This window comes from Podarcis muralis, chromosome 11, assembly GCF_964188315.1.
Source record: "Podarcis muralis chromosome 11, rPodMur119.hap1.1, whole genome shotgun sequence".
Lineage (NCBI taxonomy): Eukaryota > Metazoa > Chordata > Lepidosauria > Squamata > Lacertidae > Podarcis > Podarcis muralis.
Genome location: NC_135665.1, coordinates 50,312,997 through 50,327,053, shown reverse-complemented (window position 1 = coordinate 50,327,053; position 14,057 = coordinate 50,312,997). Strand labels below are relative to the sequence as shown.

The window sequence follows — 14,057 nt, the reverse complement described above, 5'->3', positions numbered from 1 at the left end:
CTTTTAACTGCTGATTTCAAAATTGCACTGGGTTTTATTGGTGGGTGGGGGTTAAAAATTCCTGAGAAACATGGGGTGCGAGGCAGCTAGTTATATTCATTTTGCTTTTTATATATGATTTCCCGGTTTGCGGCCATAGCTACATAGCTGTCAACTCTTTCCTTTTCTTGCGAGGAATCCTATTCGGAATAAGGGAATTTCCCTTTAAAAAAGGGAAACGTTGACAGCTATGCATAGCTAGTGTGTGCCCAGGCAGCCACCCATCCAGCGTTGACCAGATCCAGACCTGCTCAGCTTCAGCAAGGCAGTGGCTTCATGAGCCTTCAACCATTTGAATAAATCTGAAGTTACTTCCAGACTCCCCATTTGCTTATTTGCTTGTATTGTTTCCCATTTCCTATTCCCTAGATTGCAGAGTTTTGAGCTCCCTGCTGCACTTTGGACTAGCCTCCTGCCTAAAACTAACAATGTAAGCAGTCAGATCATGTGGAAACAAGATACAAGGGGGTTGTTAAATCTTTCATTGTATAATTGGATGGGGGGGGGGGATGCAGCAGGTTCAGCTTTTCTCACCCTCAGAACTCAAGCAACGTCTGATGAAATTTCCTCCAAGATATAGGACATCAAGTCTCCTTTCGTCCTTTTTAGGTTTGTCAGATTTAGGACTTGAGATTTCGCTTGGATAGGGGTGGGACAAGTTGTCCAGGAATCATGACCAGTAGGGGCCAACCATCACATCGGAAGAATGATTTGAGACAACACCACCCACTTATTAGGACTTAAACTTTGCAAGGTTTTATTTTGAAATCTTTAAGATAATATTTTAGTTTTCTCTTATGTTGCTTGGACTATATACTCTATATCTGACTTTCTTCAGATTGTTTTATTTATGTTTTATTGATTTAATATGCTGTAAACTGCTTCGAGATTTTTCTTTTAAATATAAAGCGGCATAGAAAAAAGAAAGAAAGAAAGAAAGAAAGAAAGAAAGAAAGAAAGAAAGAAAGAAAGAAAGAAACCAGGGATGAGGAATCTTTGGTCTTCAGTCCTAGCTTTTGTTGTTGTTTAGTCATTTAGTCATGTCCGACTCTTCGTGACCCCATGGACCAGAGCACGCCAGGCACCTCTGTCCTCCACTACCTCCCGCAGTTTGGTCAAACTCATGCTGGTAACCTCAAAAACACTATCCAACCATCTCATCCTCTGTCGCCCCCTTCTCCTTGTGCCCTCCATCTTTCCCAACATCAGGGTCTTTTCCAGGGAGTCTTCTCTTCTCATGAGGTGGCCAAAGTATTGGAGTCTCAGCTTCAGGATCTGTCCTTCCAGTGAGCACTCAGGGCTGATTTCCTTAAGAATGGATAGCTAGCATGCCCCAAAATCAGGGTGGTGGGTGCTAGACTCCAACACCACCTCAGGGGACAGCTTCATTTCCCCATCCCTGGTTATAATCAAAGTATTCATCCAGAAGTGCTGGATACTGTACAGTCAATATCAGGAGCCACTGTCAGGGCAATATGCTGGAAACTGAAAGCACAAACATCTAGGCCTGAGTCTGGGGGAACCAATAACCTTCTTGGAGGGGTGGAAATCACGCTGAACCCTGCTCTGTTTCTGGCCGTTCTGCAACCTTGTGGCTCACTATCAGGTCTTTTTCAGCTGGTGAGTTCCAGGACCATTTTTTCCTAGAAAAACAGCACTGCTCACTATAATAAGCAAAGTGATGATTAGAAGGTTCCCGGCTAACGTCTCATGGTGCCCTCATGATTTACCCTCTGATCCTTGTAGTACAAGATTTTTAAACTGTAAAACAGCACTCGAAAAGCAAAAACCATTGGATTAAGTTTACGTCCAGCAGCTAGATGAATCCATTCAGCTTTCACTATTTTCAAAACAGCTTGATTTATATCTTTATGTTGGGGGAAATGAAATGAGCTACTTCTGTGATGAGTGCTCTCAAACCATTTGTGCATACGTTTAGCAACATGATGGTGATTTTCAAAAAATTATTCACTTGTGAAATCATGAAAAGCAAGAAAAGAAAAGAAAAGAAAAGAAAAGAAAAGAAAAGAAAAGAAAAGAAAAGAAAAGAAAAGAAAAGAAAAGAAAAGAAAAGAAAAGAAAAGAAGGAAGAGCATTTTGGGAATTATCTAATTAAATATGCCCAAGATAGCTTCTTTGTAATTAATGAAATCATAGCACTCACATTCATGGAAGGCAAAGGGAAATTTTATCTTCAGGAATGCCCAGCAAGCAGCACCCACAACAAACACACAAGTGAGGCTAAACAAATTACAATCCTCTGGTCTGTTGCAAACCCAGCCTTGCATTTAACTACTAGCCTGGTTGCCACCATCTCCTTGCGTGCAAGTGAGTGAATGGAATTCCCTTCAGACTGGTTGCCCTGTTCCTCCTCCACCAGCCTGCCTGGCGTCCATATCTGCAGGGAGAAATGCCAGTGTTGGAACCAAGCAGACTAGTGATGGGTGAATGATGGAAAAATGAAAGATCCATCCCTCATCCACCAGCCTAGCCCACTGTATTTCTGTTCTGGCTGCAAAAGAAAGCAAGACCTTTCATCCATTGGCAGTATGGAAACAATGCATATTTGTAGATGGATGGGAAAATCCACCCCTCTTTTACCAACCAACTTTTAAAAGGCTATTTTAAATTTTCTTTTTGCTAGCCTGTAATAACTTATCTGGCTGGTCTACTTCATTGTGTAATGTGATAATAAAGGTTTTCTTTTCCATTTTAACAGAGAAAGCTTTTGAAAAGAAGTATACTAAGGAGGAAACAGAACAAGAAGCTACAAGCACTCAGGTTCCCTGTTATGAAGGCACTATTCTCAGTCCTAATAATGCTTTAATTTTATTGCAAGTGGCTGGAGAGTCCTCAGACTGTCATGCTAAGCTGTAATCACCTCCTCTTGCTTATTTAGTGCACTATAGACTTGATAATTACGTCAGTTATTACTCAAGAATCATTGACATTGCTACTCCCCATGATGCATATTAACTCTCTATGCTAATGATACTTTTTCAGTTGTAAAGATTGCAACTCTCTCCTCCAACTCATACAGGAGAGGGTGCTCTGTTTGCAAAGCTTGGAAAGTATTCAGCTGTGTGATAATACTAGTACACCAGGTACTAGTACAGTATTCAGCTGTGTGATAATACTAGTACACCAACAAAGTACACCAGGTAGAGCACATCTGTTCACAGCTAGTGTGAGGTTTGAAACAGGACTGTAAATCTGATTCACTTTCCAAGCAATTAAATCTATTCATTCAAATATGAATCCTGAGTTTCTGGGCAGGCTAATTGATCTAGAACAGGCCTGCTTTGTCCGCTGCAGAAATATAGCTAATCCAATATGCAAATTATTAAATGTTGATTTTAGCAAAAGGTCAGGCTGTCCTCTGGCAATCATTAGTTCTAGATGTATTCAAAGCCTTTGATTGCCTAGAGTGGGGGCAATCTTAATCAGAGTATTGACAAAAATGAAATCTGGCCCCAAAATTATTTATTTTAGTAAAGCATTCAGCTTCAAAAGCAAGATTAGAGTTAACAGTCTCAATTTGGAACAAAGCCTGATTTTGCGTGGGGCAGAACAGGTCTTATCCCCTTTTCTGTTTATTTTACCACTTGAACTAAAGACCAGCCTGCTGGATGAGGCCAGTGGTCCATCTAGTCTAGCATCCTGCTCTCACAGTGGCCAAGCAGATTCCTGTGGGATGCCTGCAAGTTGGACATGAGTGCAATAGCACCCTGCTCACCTGTAGCTAGTGACAGTGCAAGATATAATGCATAAGGTCCTCTACTTCAGAACATCCCCTAATGCAAACACGTTCGTTTTTTGGTATGCCTCTATGGCTCCCATCTCTATAAGCAGAGCTTATTGTATTTAGTCGTAGCTCTGTAAAAGCTTTTCGAAGCTGCCTGCTCACCTGTAATTCCCAGCAACACTGTCTCAGACAGTGGAGGTAGAACATAGCCACTGTGGCTCATAGCGACAGATATCCTTAGCTATTCACCCTTGGCTGAACCCAAATATAAATGGAAGGCCCTTTGTGCCAACAATATTGTGATGACCAGCCACCTGTTGTCCTCTGGACACAGCTGCAGCCTTGCAAGGAGAATTGACTGGTTTTGCTAAAGTGGCCAGACTTAAATGGAATTTCCAGGTGTATATTGTGCTCTAGGTGGCTTAGTTTGGTCAGAATCGAGTAACCATTCTAGAGGTAACACAAAATGCATTACTTCTGGTAAATGAGCCACCATAGCTGTTAGAGGGTCATGAAAATTTGTGTCCTGGGCTTTTTAGACTCATGTATCCATCTACTGGGACGCGGGTGGCGCTGTGGGTAAAAGCCTCAGCGCCTAGGGCTTGCCGATCGAAAGGTCGGCGGTTCGAATCCCCGCGGCGGGGTGTGCTCCCGTTGCTCGGTCCCAGCGCCTGCCAACCTAGCAGTTCAAAAGCACCCCCAGGTGCAAGTAGATAAATAGGGACCGTTTACTAGCGGGAAGGTAAACGGCGTTTCCGTGTGCGGCTCTGGCTTGCCAGAGCAGCGATGTCACGCTGGCCACGTGACCTGAAAGTGTCTCCGGACAGCGCTGGCCCCCGGCCTCTAGAGTGAGATGGGCGCACAACCCTAGAGTCTGTCAAGACTGGCCTGTACGGGCAGGGGTACCTTTACCTTTACCTTATCCATCTACTAGGGACGCAGGTGGTGCTGTGGGTTAAACCACAGAGCCTAGGACTTGCTGATCAGAAGGTCGGCGGTTCGAATCCCCGCGACGGGGTGAGATCCCGTTGCTCGGTCCCTGCTCCTGCCAACCTAGTAGTTCAAAAGCACGTCAAAGCAAGTAGATAAATAGGTACCGCTCCACCGGGAAGGTAAACGGTGTTTTCTTGCGCTGCTCTGGTTCACCAGAAGCGGCTTAGTCATGCTGGCCACATGACCCGGAAGCTGTACGCCGGCTCCCTTGGCCAATAAAGCGAGATGAGCGCCGCAACCCCAGAGTCGGCCACGACTGGACCTAATGGTCAGGGGTCCCTTTACCTTTACCTTTATCCATCTACTATCTGAAACCAAAGGGGCTCATTGGTTGCCAGATGTGAATTTCCTCCCCCCCTCCAGCTCTCCTACCCCACTATTTAAACTGTGTTTTTGCTTTTTATTATGGCATATATTTTTGTGTTTTTATATTGTAAGCTCCACCATGGTCTTCAGATGAAGGGCGGTATATAAAATTAATAAATGAAATACATATAGCCAAAGGACCGTTTATTTTTATTGTGCAACGAAATCTATGACCAGCTGGAAGACTCTTTGGGAAAGTTGGATAAAGACTTGATGCCGAGCACCGGCTGTTCACAACCTTCCTTGTACTTTTAAGTGTACCAGCAATGAATTGTGTATATCAGGGCTTTCCAACTCAGCAGCATTGGCAAAACTGTAACCTTCTTATCCGTCGCTGGTGCTATGGAAGGATGTGGCAGATTTGCTTCCCTTTACTCCTGCGACCTCTAGTGGGCCATGTTGAAACGACAGCCAGAGTTCCCTTTTGAAGATCTGACTGCTTTAGAAAAGAGACTATTGGGTTGATGCTTTTAACTTCAGCAATCCCTCCTAACAGTCCTTAAGCATGCCAGAATGCCCAGCCTGCTTCTCTTGAGGTCTATAATCGTTAAAGCACTATCAATCACCATCACATTGTTCCGCTGATAATAGTTATGATTATTACCATTTTATTAATCTCCCCATTCTTGAATAGTGTCATTAGTCAGGACTGAATGTAGTTGCTCAGATGCTTGATCATCATCACTGCCATCATCTTATGAGTAGGGAGAAGAACATTTCTGAGTTTTTATTGCTCACAGGGAAATGGGGCAGGATGGAGACAGCTTGTGTTAAGTCAGTGAGCAAAACGCAGTGCCATAGCCCTTGGCAGCAAGGGCGAAATGTGTTTGCCCAGCTCCTTAGACATACTAGGAGGTGTGAATATTGTCTTCTCTGCTCCATCATCCATACCAATGGCCAGTCGGCTTCTGGTCCCAGTTACTGGCTTTTATATATTTATATATTCGATTTTATATTTATACAGTGGTACCTCAGGTTACAGGTGCTTCAGGTTACAGATGCTTCAGGTTACAGACTCCGCTAACAGAGAAATAGTACCTCGGGTTAAGAACTTTGCTTCAGGATGAGAACAGAAATTGTGTGATGGCGGCGTGGCGGCAGCACAAGGCCCCATTAGCTAAAGTGGTACCTCAGGTTAAAAACAGTTTCAGGTTAAGAACAGTTTCAGGTTAAGAATGGACCTCCAGAACGAATTAAGTTCTTAACCCAAGGTACCACTGTATATTCAATTTTATATTGTTCGAACCATGTCTTACCTCCTTCGCCACCATTAGTGTCCACGGAGGGTTATATAATGCTTAAAAGCCTGATAAAACAAGTGCAGTACATATATCAATTGACAAAGGTTAATAGACAGCAGCACTGATAAAAACAATCTGATCATCCAAACCCTAATCATTGTGCAGTGGGCCTGAAAGCCTGATAAAACAGGCATGACTTCACTTAAACTATAATAATGTTGGTCCCACACTTGGAAGGGCAATCCAGAGCTGCTGTGCCACCAAAGAGAATTACAGAATCATATAATTGTAGAGCTGGAAGGGACCACAAGGGTCATCTAGTCCAACCCTCTGCAATGCAGGAATATGCATCTGTCCCATACGGGGATGGAACCTGCAACCTTGGCATTATCAGCACCATGTTCTAACCAACTGAGCTATCCCCTGTAGACATCTGTTTTAATTCTGGAGACAGGGGAGAGAGCCTCTGTGGAAGACATGAGACCTACTCTGAGGAAGATCTGGGACCACTGTTTCAGCAAGGGACTCCACGGAACCTGCATGGGATCCTCTATATGGAACTGCCTTCAGAAAAGGTTGCAAGGCACACCTATTCTGGCTGGTTTTGGATTTGGCTGGTTATATGTTGTATAGGGTGGATTCTGAGAGCCGTGGTTAGCCATCATTGGAGCAGACTCTTTGAAATCCATGGAATTAACTCAAGCCACGCTGGTTTCAGCAGTCTACTCCAAGCACAGCTAGCAGAGCAATCCTAACCATGTCCACCCAGAAGTCCTACTGAATTCAATGGGCTTGCTCCCTGGTAAAAGGGGTTAGTATTGCAGCCTTAGTCTGGATCCAACCTATTGCTTTTATATAAGTAATTTCGTTGTCCCCGAGAGGGGGCAATGACAATAAAGATATTATTATTATTATTATTATTATTATTATTATTATTATTATTATTATTATTATATTGTCTTTGAGGGGGTGGGCTATTGGGTGTGGTGGATTTTTTTTGTTATTTTAAAACTTTAAAAGGTAATACACTTAAGGGCTCTGACCAGTTTTTAAACATATTTTTAAAATACTGAAGGTAAGTAAAATGTACCACGGTTCAAGCTATCATACCTGTTGCCTGATCAAAGTGTCCTGAGGGCTACTTGTAATTACCTAGTGGCCGTGGAGAACCCCAGTTTCCCCCGTTTCTCTTTAATTTTGCAGAGTCCTTTGTCACTCCATGTTAAAATCCGAGGTAAATCATAATGCATGCACATGAGGTTGCAAAATAGGAGACATAATAAAAAAGCGATATTGAAAGACACGTGTTTGCAATAGACAAACACGGGATAAGTTGATTGTTTCTCTCTCTCCACCCCCCTCCCCATTTGCAGCATGGGGAAACAGGCCCCACCCCACAAGTATGAAAAAGATTTTCTCAAAGCAGGAACACGCGCTCTGTTGAAAACAAGAACCCGTGGAGGTTTCTATATTAAATTTACAGTTTAAAATACAGTCACTGCCTGTGTTTGAACGCAAGGATCTGTGCGTTGCCCATGATGGTGATGGTTTTCATGCAGAAAACCAGTGAAAAGGAAAGGAAGGAAGGAAGAAAAGCACACTGTTGGCATCCCGGCGTCAAAAATAAAACCACTGGTGAAGTTCTGTCAGTCGGATATTTCAGCAGTGCCACTTAATTTGGCTGCTGCGGGGCAAGAAGCGGGACAGAGGCGGGCGCAACTGGCGCTACCTTTTCGGCACCTTGGAGAGCTCCCCGGGCGCGTAGCTGCGCGCGCACTCTGAAGCGCAAGCAGCGGGGGCAGAAAGGCAGCGCTGTATATGAATGACTGCACCGGAGCGGAAGGCAGCACTCGGGCGGCAGTTGCGGCCAGATCAGAAGGATCCGGAGAGGCTCCGCTTCCAAAGACCAGCGAGACGCCGTGCCCAATCCGAAACCCGATTCCTATCCCAGCTCCTTCTGTGCAGCCGGCAAGCGGGGTTGCTTTCTGGAGATCACCCAACAAAGTCAGAGCAGCGACTGGGTCACTGTCTGCCCGCCGCCTTTGGATCTGAAAAGCTCCTTTTGCAACCGCCTTTGGATCGGTGCTGGTTGTTTGGCAACGCGATCCCTCCTGCCACCTCATCCATGTGAGTTTAGCAGAAGGGAGACCCGGCCGGCAGCGCCCCTTCCTCCTTGTGAAAAGTTCTCCGCAGGATCCTCGCCCGGGACTTTTTTGGAGCCGCCCTCGTTGCCTTCCAGCTCGGTCGGTGGGGCAGAGACGGGCCGAAGCTCCCGTCTGCCATGGGATGATGGATGCCCCGTGTGACTACAGCTACTGCTCCCTGGCCGCCAGCATGAAGGACGTGGAGCCCGGAGACTCGCTGGGCTCCTTCTTCTCCAGCTTCCTCGAGGAGAGGCTGTCGAGCAACCGAAGCAACGCGTCCCTGCAGGAGCTCTGGAGGAGCCTCGTCCACCTGGAGCGAGCCGATGGGCCGCAAGGCAGCGGCTCGCTTGTCCTGAGGGTCTTCATCTCCACCATCTACTCCGTGGTGTGTGCCCTGGGGCTAGTGGGGAACCTCCTCGTGCTCTACCTGATGAAAAGCAAGCAAGGCTGGAACAAGTCCTCCATCAACCTCTTTGTGACCTGCCTGGCCGCCACGGACTTCCAGTTTGTGCTGACCCTGCCCTTCTGGGCGGTGGAGAACGCCCTGGACTTCACCTGGCTCTTTGGCAACGCCATGTGCAAGATCCTCTCCTACGTGACCACGGTGAGCATGTACGCCAGCGTCTTCTTCCTCACAGCCATGAGTGTGGCCCGCTACCACTCAGTGGCCTCCGCCCTGAAGAGCAAAAGGCCCGGCGGACTTTGTGGGGGATGCACTTCGGCCAAGTGGCTGTGCGTCCTCATCTGGCTGGTGGCCATCCTGGCTTCCCTGCCCACTGGCATCTACTCCACCACCTCCACCATCTACACAGAGGAGGAGTTCTGCCTGGTCAAGTTCCCCGACAGCCAAGGCAACAATACCCCCTTCTGGCTGGGGCTGTACCATGCCCAGAAGGTGCTGCTGGGCTTCCTCTTGCCCTTGGGCATCATCACCCTCTGTTACTTGTTGCTGGTGCGCTTCATCAGCGACAGGCACATGGGCGCCAGCTCCTGCGGTCCCAGCACCAAGCGCCGGTCCAAGGTGACGAAATCGGTGACCATTGTGGTGCTCTCCTTCTTCCTTTGCTGGCTTCCCAACCAGGCGCTCACCATCTGGGGCATTTTCATCAAGCTCAACGTGCTGCCCTTCAGCAACGCCTACTTCTTCTCCCAGACCTACCTGTTCCCCATCACCATCTGCCTGGCCTACTCCAACAGCTGCCTCAACCCCATCTTCTACTGCCTCATGCGCAGGGAGTTCCGCAAGGCCCTCAAGAAGTTGCTGTGGAGGATCACTTCGCCTTCGCTCACAGCCATGCGCCCCTTCACTGCCACCACCAAGCCCGAGCATGAGGAGCAAGCCTTGCACACCTTGATGCCCATTGACCCCAGAGCTGTTTCTGCGGCTCCAGCTGCTCCTGCAGCAGTCAGCTTGCCTGACATCATCTCATATCCCCCTGGGGTGGTGGTCTACAGTAGCCGCTCTGACTTCTTGCCCACCACCACCTCGGCTGAACTGCATTTATAAGCTTAAGGGGCTGAGTGAGGCTGTGATGTTTCCAATCTCCAGGGTCAACAAGTCAGGGTCTGTGTTGGAGCGCACCCCATCTTGGTGAGTGGGGGAGCCAAGCAATGTGCTCCTTGGATTCTTCCATTCCCAAAGGGGGGAGGGAAATGTGTAAAAAAGGTAAGGTTCAGTCCAGTCAAAGGCTACTATGGGGTTGTGGCGCTCATCTTGCTTTCAGGCCGAGGGAGCCGGCATTTGTCCACAGACAGCTTTCTGGGTCATGTGGCCAGCAGGACTAAACTGCTTCTGGTGCAACGGAACACGGTGATGGAAACCAGAGCACACAGAAACACCATTTACCTTCCTTCTGCATCAGTACCTATTTATCTACTTGCACTGGTGTGCTTTCGAACTGCTAGGTTGGCAGGAGCTGGGACAGAGCAACGGGAATTCACCCCATCATGCAGATTCGACCTTCCGATCGGCAACCCCAAGAGGCCCCGTGGTTTAGACCACAGTGCCACTCACATCCCATAGGAAATGTGTGTAGGGCTGTTCCATAATTCAGGCAACGGGACCATAGGGAGCTGAGTCAGACCAGTGGTCCATCTGTCTCAGTATTGTCTCTGCTGATGGGCAGCATTTATCCAGGGCTGCAGACGACATTCCCTGCCCTGCCTGGAGACTGAAGCAGGGACTTTCTATATGCAAGGCAGATGCTCTCCCACCCTTTCCCCAAATAAAGGTGTGTGTGTGTGTGGCATTTAGGAAATCAGGGCTAGCCCAATACAGTTTGCTGCAGGTGCAAAGGACAAGATCCTTCATCCCAACCCCTAGTTCTATATACTGAATTTGGCCAGATTGGCAGTTGAATTTTACTTCAACGCTGGTGATGATGGGATAGTGGTCTTCACCACAATAGAGGGCAGTAGACTAGCTAGCTTTAAGGGGTGCACTCTTCTCTCCTCCAGCAACCACACCTGGGGCAGCTGCTTCACTCTGCCTAATGGAAGAGCCAGCTCTGTAGTAGTGCTTCCCCATGACTGCAGAAGGAGCTGTCTTAAGGTAGTGAGTTTCTGGACTGGTCCAGGGGAAGCAAGGTATGTAAATCCATTCCTGGGGACTTTCTGGTTTTACAGGAATCAGGAAGGTGGAGTTCTTGCACCTTATGGGAGGGGGATTTGGCTGGCTATTACATCTTGTTGGGGGGTGAGAGACTTTTCTGTAGAGGAAGGTCCCTCAGAGGGTTCAGTTCCTGTGGAGACGAAACAAGGTTTCTCAGGGACTTCTCCAGGACTGATGTTCTAAGTATGTTCCATGTTCTGAGTGCCCATATTGGGATCTGTGTTCTTAAGGGGACGGTTGAAGATGAGAGGGAAAGAGATAACAGGTCTTGCTCTAATCCTGGTGTGAACCTTTGATTCAAAGGGAGAGGGAACAAGAGGAAGCAGGGTTGTAGTTTCGGACGCATCTGATGAATGAACCTTAGTCCATTCATATACTTAACCAGTGCAGTTGTGTTGAAGGTGCCACAAGTTTCTTTCCTGGTGTGTATTTGTTCTGGTTTTTTTGCTGCAACAGACTAACATGGCTGTTCTCCTGGAAATGGCTCCTCCTGGAAATATAGCACAAACATACCCTATTTTCTGAGAGATGATTCAGTTTGCGAACTAGCAGAGGATATCTGGGATTTCAAAAGAGCATGATAAAAAATTTAAGCTGTGCTGCCAAGGTGGGTGGTTGAGACCAGATGGTGGTGCAAGCTCATTTTGTGAGGAAGGTTGTAAAAGATCCAGGAGCTGACATACAACAGGTTTTTCCTGCCAAGTCTGGATTCCAGAACAGGAAAAAGCTCCTTTGGGGGCAGCATCCTGGTTCCAACAGTGGCAAGGAACATGTCCCATAAGAGGCAAAACCCCTTCCCTGCTGTTTGGTACCAGTGTTTGGTATTTGGTGGTACACTGCCACTGCACATGGAAGTTCTATTTGACTGTAATCACTAATCATGTTGGTTGAGCTGCCCTTCATGGAAATATTTAACATTTGAAGTAATTGCCCTTTTCTTGACCAGCTTCTGGAAAGATTCTCTCTCCAGTATACCTGGTGGCAAAATTTCTACCCAAGACTCATTCACTACCTAAAAGTCTTGGACTTCACACTTGAACCATAGGTGACCAGTTTTTCTCCTCCTTCTGACTCCCTGTTTTCAAAACCTCAGCTCTTACATTCTTTGCCACCATTTACCCACATGCAGAGAGATAATTCTCTCCAATTTTGATTTCTATGGAGTGCTCCATTCTCCATGGCTACTACTGTAGCAACACCATGTTCACACACAAGGGCTGGGATTGCACCAAAGACTGCTTGTTGCAATGTGAGGGCACGCTATTCTTGGAAATTAATGTGAACTAAAAACCTGGGGTGATGTTCTGGGTCTGGGGGAAAAGGATGTTTCAAGGCAAAATGTTTTGTATTTTAAAAATTCTGTATCGAAAGTATGAACCTTGTTATCTGTAGATTATTAAACCACCATATGCATATTACATGGAGCATTCTTATTACTTCGTAAAACCTTGTCTGCAGCCAAGCATTGCCTGGAAAGAATCAATCCCTCTGCTCAGCGGAAAGACACTTAAACTTCAAGTATTTCTCTTGTGTTGATGTGTGTGCCTTTGTGCACATAACTGACTGTTCTAGAATTAGGGCACTTCTCAGATGCTTGTGTTGTCCATTTGCATTTCAAAAACCAAACACACGAACCTGGCAAGAATTCTCCTACTGCAAACACCTAACATTTCATTAATTCTGCAACACTTTTACCACATTAGCAAATACGATGCAAGCATTGTTACTTTGGGCTGCAGATCAAAGCAAACCTCTTGAAAGGATAGGTAGCCGTGTTGGTCTGCCATAGTCAAAACAAAAAAAATTCCTTCCAGTAGCACCTTAAAGACCAACTAAGTTAGTTCTTGGTATGAGCTTTCGTGTGCATGCACACTTCTTCAGATACAGTGTGTATCTGAAGAAGTGTGCATGCACACGAAAGCTCATACCAAGAACTAACTTAGTTGGTCTTTAAGGTGCTACTGGAAGGAATTTTTTTTGTTTTGACTCTTGAAAGGAATGCAGGATCCTGTCTTGTAACCAAGTCCATCTAGCACAGGATTCCCTCCACTTGCTGGCCACAGCTCTTCGGGGTTTCAGATGGGATGTTTTTGCAGCCCTACCTTGAAATGCCCAGGGATTGAAATGGGAACCCTTTGCATCCAAAGTATGTGCTGTACCACCGAGTTAAGGCTCTGGTAACCTAGCCTCTGCCATAGATGCATCAGATGGCCATAAGTAAGCCATTTTCCTTCCTTCTCCCACATTGCATGCAATATGAATGGGTGGTATTCCACTAACGAGTCCCATTGGTGCAATAATTTCGACTTGTGCAATGACACTTTCCTCTCTCTCATAGAATCTTAGAATTGGAAAAGACATCTAGTCCAGCCCCCTACAATGCAGGAATCTTTTGCCCAACGTGGGGCTCAAACCCACAACCCTGAGAGTAAGAGTCTCATGCTCTACCAAGTGAACTATCCCAGCTCAGTTCTCCTTTGCCTGCATGCATCCTTCTCAAATCTGAGGCATCCCCTTGAATAGATTTTGGGGGGCATGTTGGCCAGGGGAAAGAGAAGGGGAGAAGATTCTGTTGCCCAAGCAGAAATGCTTGCACTATGGAATAATTGCCTTAGCAATTTGATTCCCCCCAATATGTCCCAACTTACAGGGTTGTAGCAAGGATCACAATGTATAGGAAGTGCTTGAAACAATTCCAAGCTCTAAATACATGCTAAGTAATTTGGGGGGAGTATTCACCTAGCAACAGAGTTGAATTGCTATGGATGTCTCTATTGCTCACCCACTGACTCAGCTGACATCGACCAGTTATTGTAAAAGTTAGATTCTGGGCTTAATTATCTCATTTGGAAGTGGGTGGGTGGGCTCCAGACTAAGTAGTCTTCTGGAGGGTAATGTATATGTTTTCATTTGCTTCA

The 14,057-nt window shown here is 46.4% G+C and overlaps 1 protein-coding gene across 1 annotated transcript; it reads left to right on the top strand.

Annotated features, from left to right (window-relative positions):
• The first annotated feature begins 7,823 nt into the window (after window positions 1-7,823).
• Window positions 7,824-12,554, top strand: RXFP3 (relaxin family peptide receptor 3). The gene has a single exon (XM_028749349.2). It carries the CDS (start codon window positions 8,671-8,673, stop codon window positions 10,033-10,035), a length of 1,365 nt encoding a protein of 454 aa, XP_028605182.2. The 5' UTR covers window positions 7,824-8,670; the 3' UTR covers window positions 10,036-12,554.
• The last annotated feature ends 1,503 nt before the right edge of the window (window positions 12,555-14,057 follow it).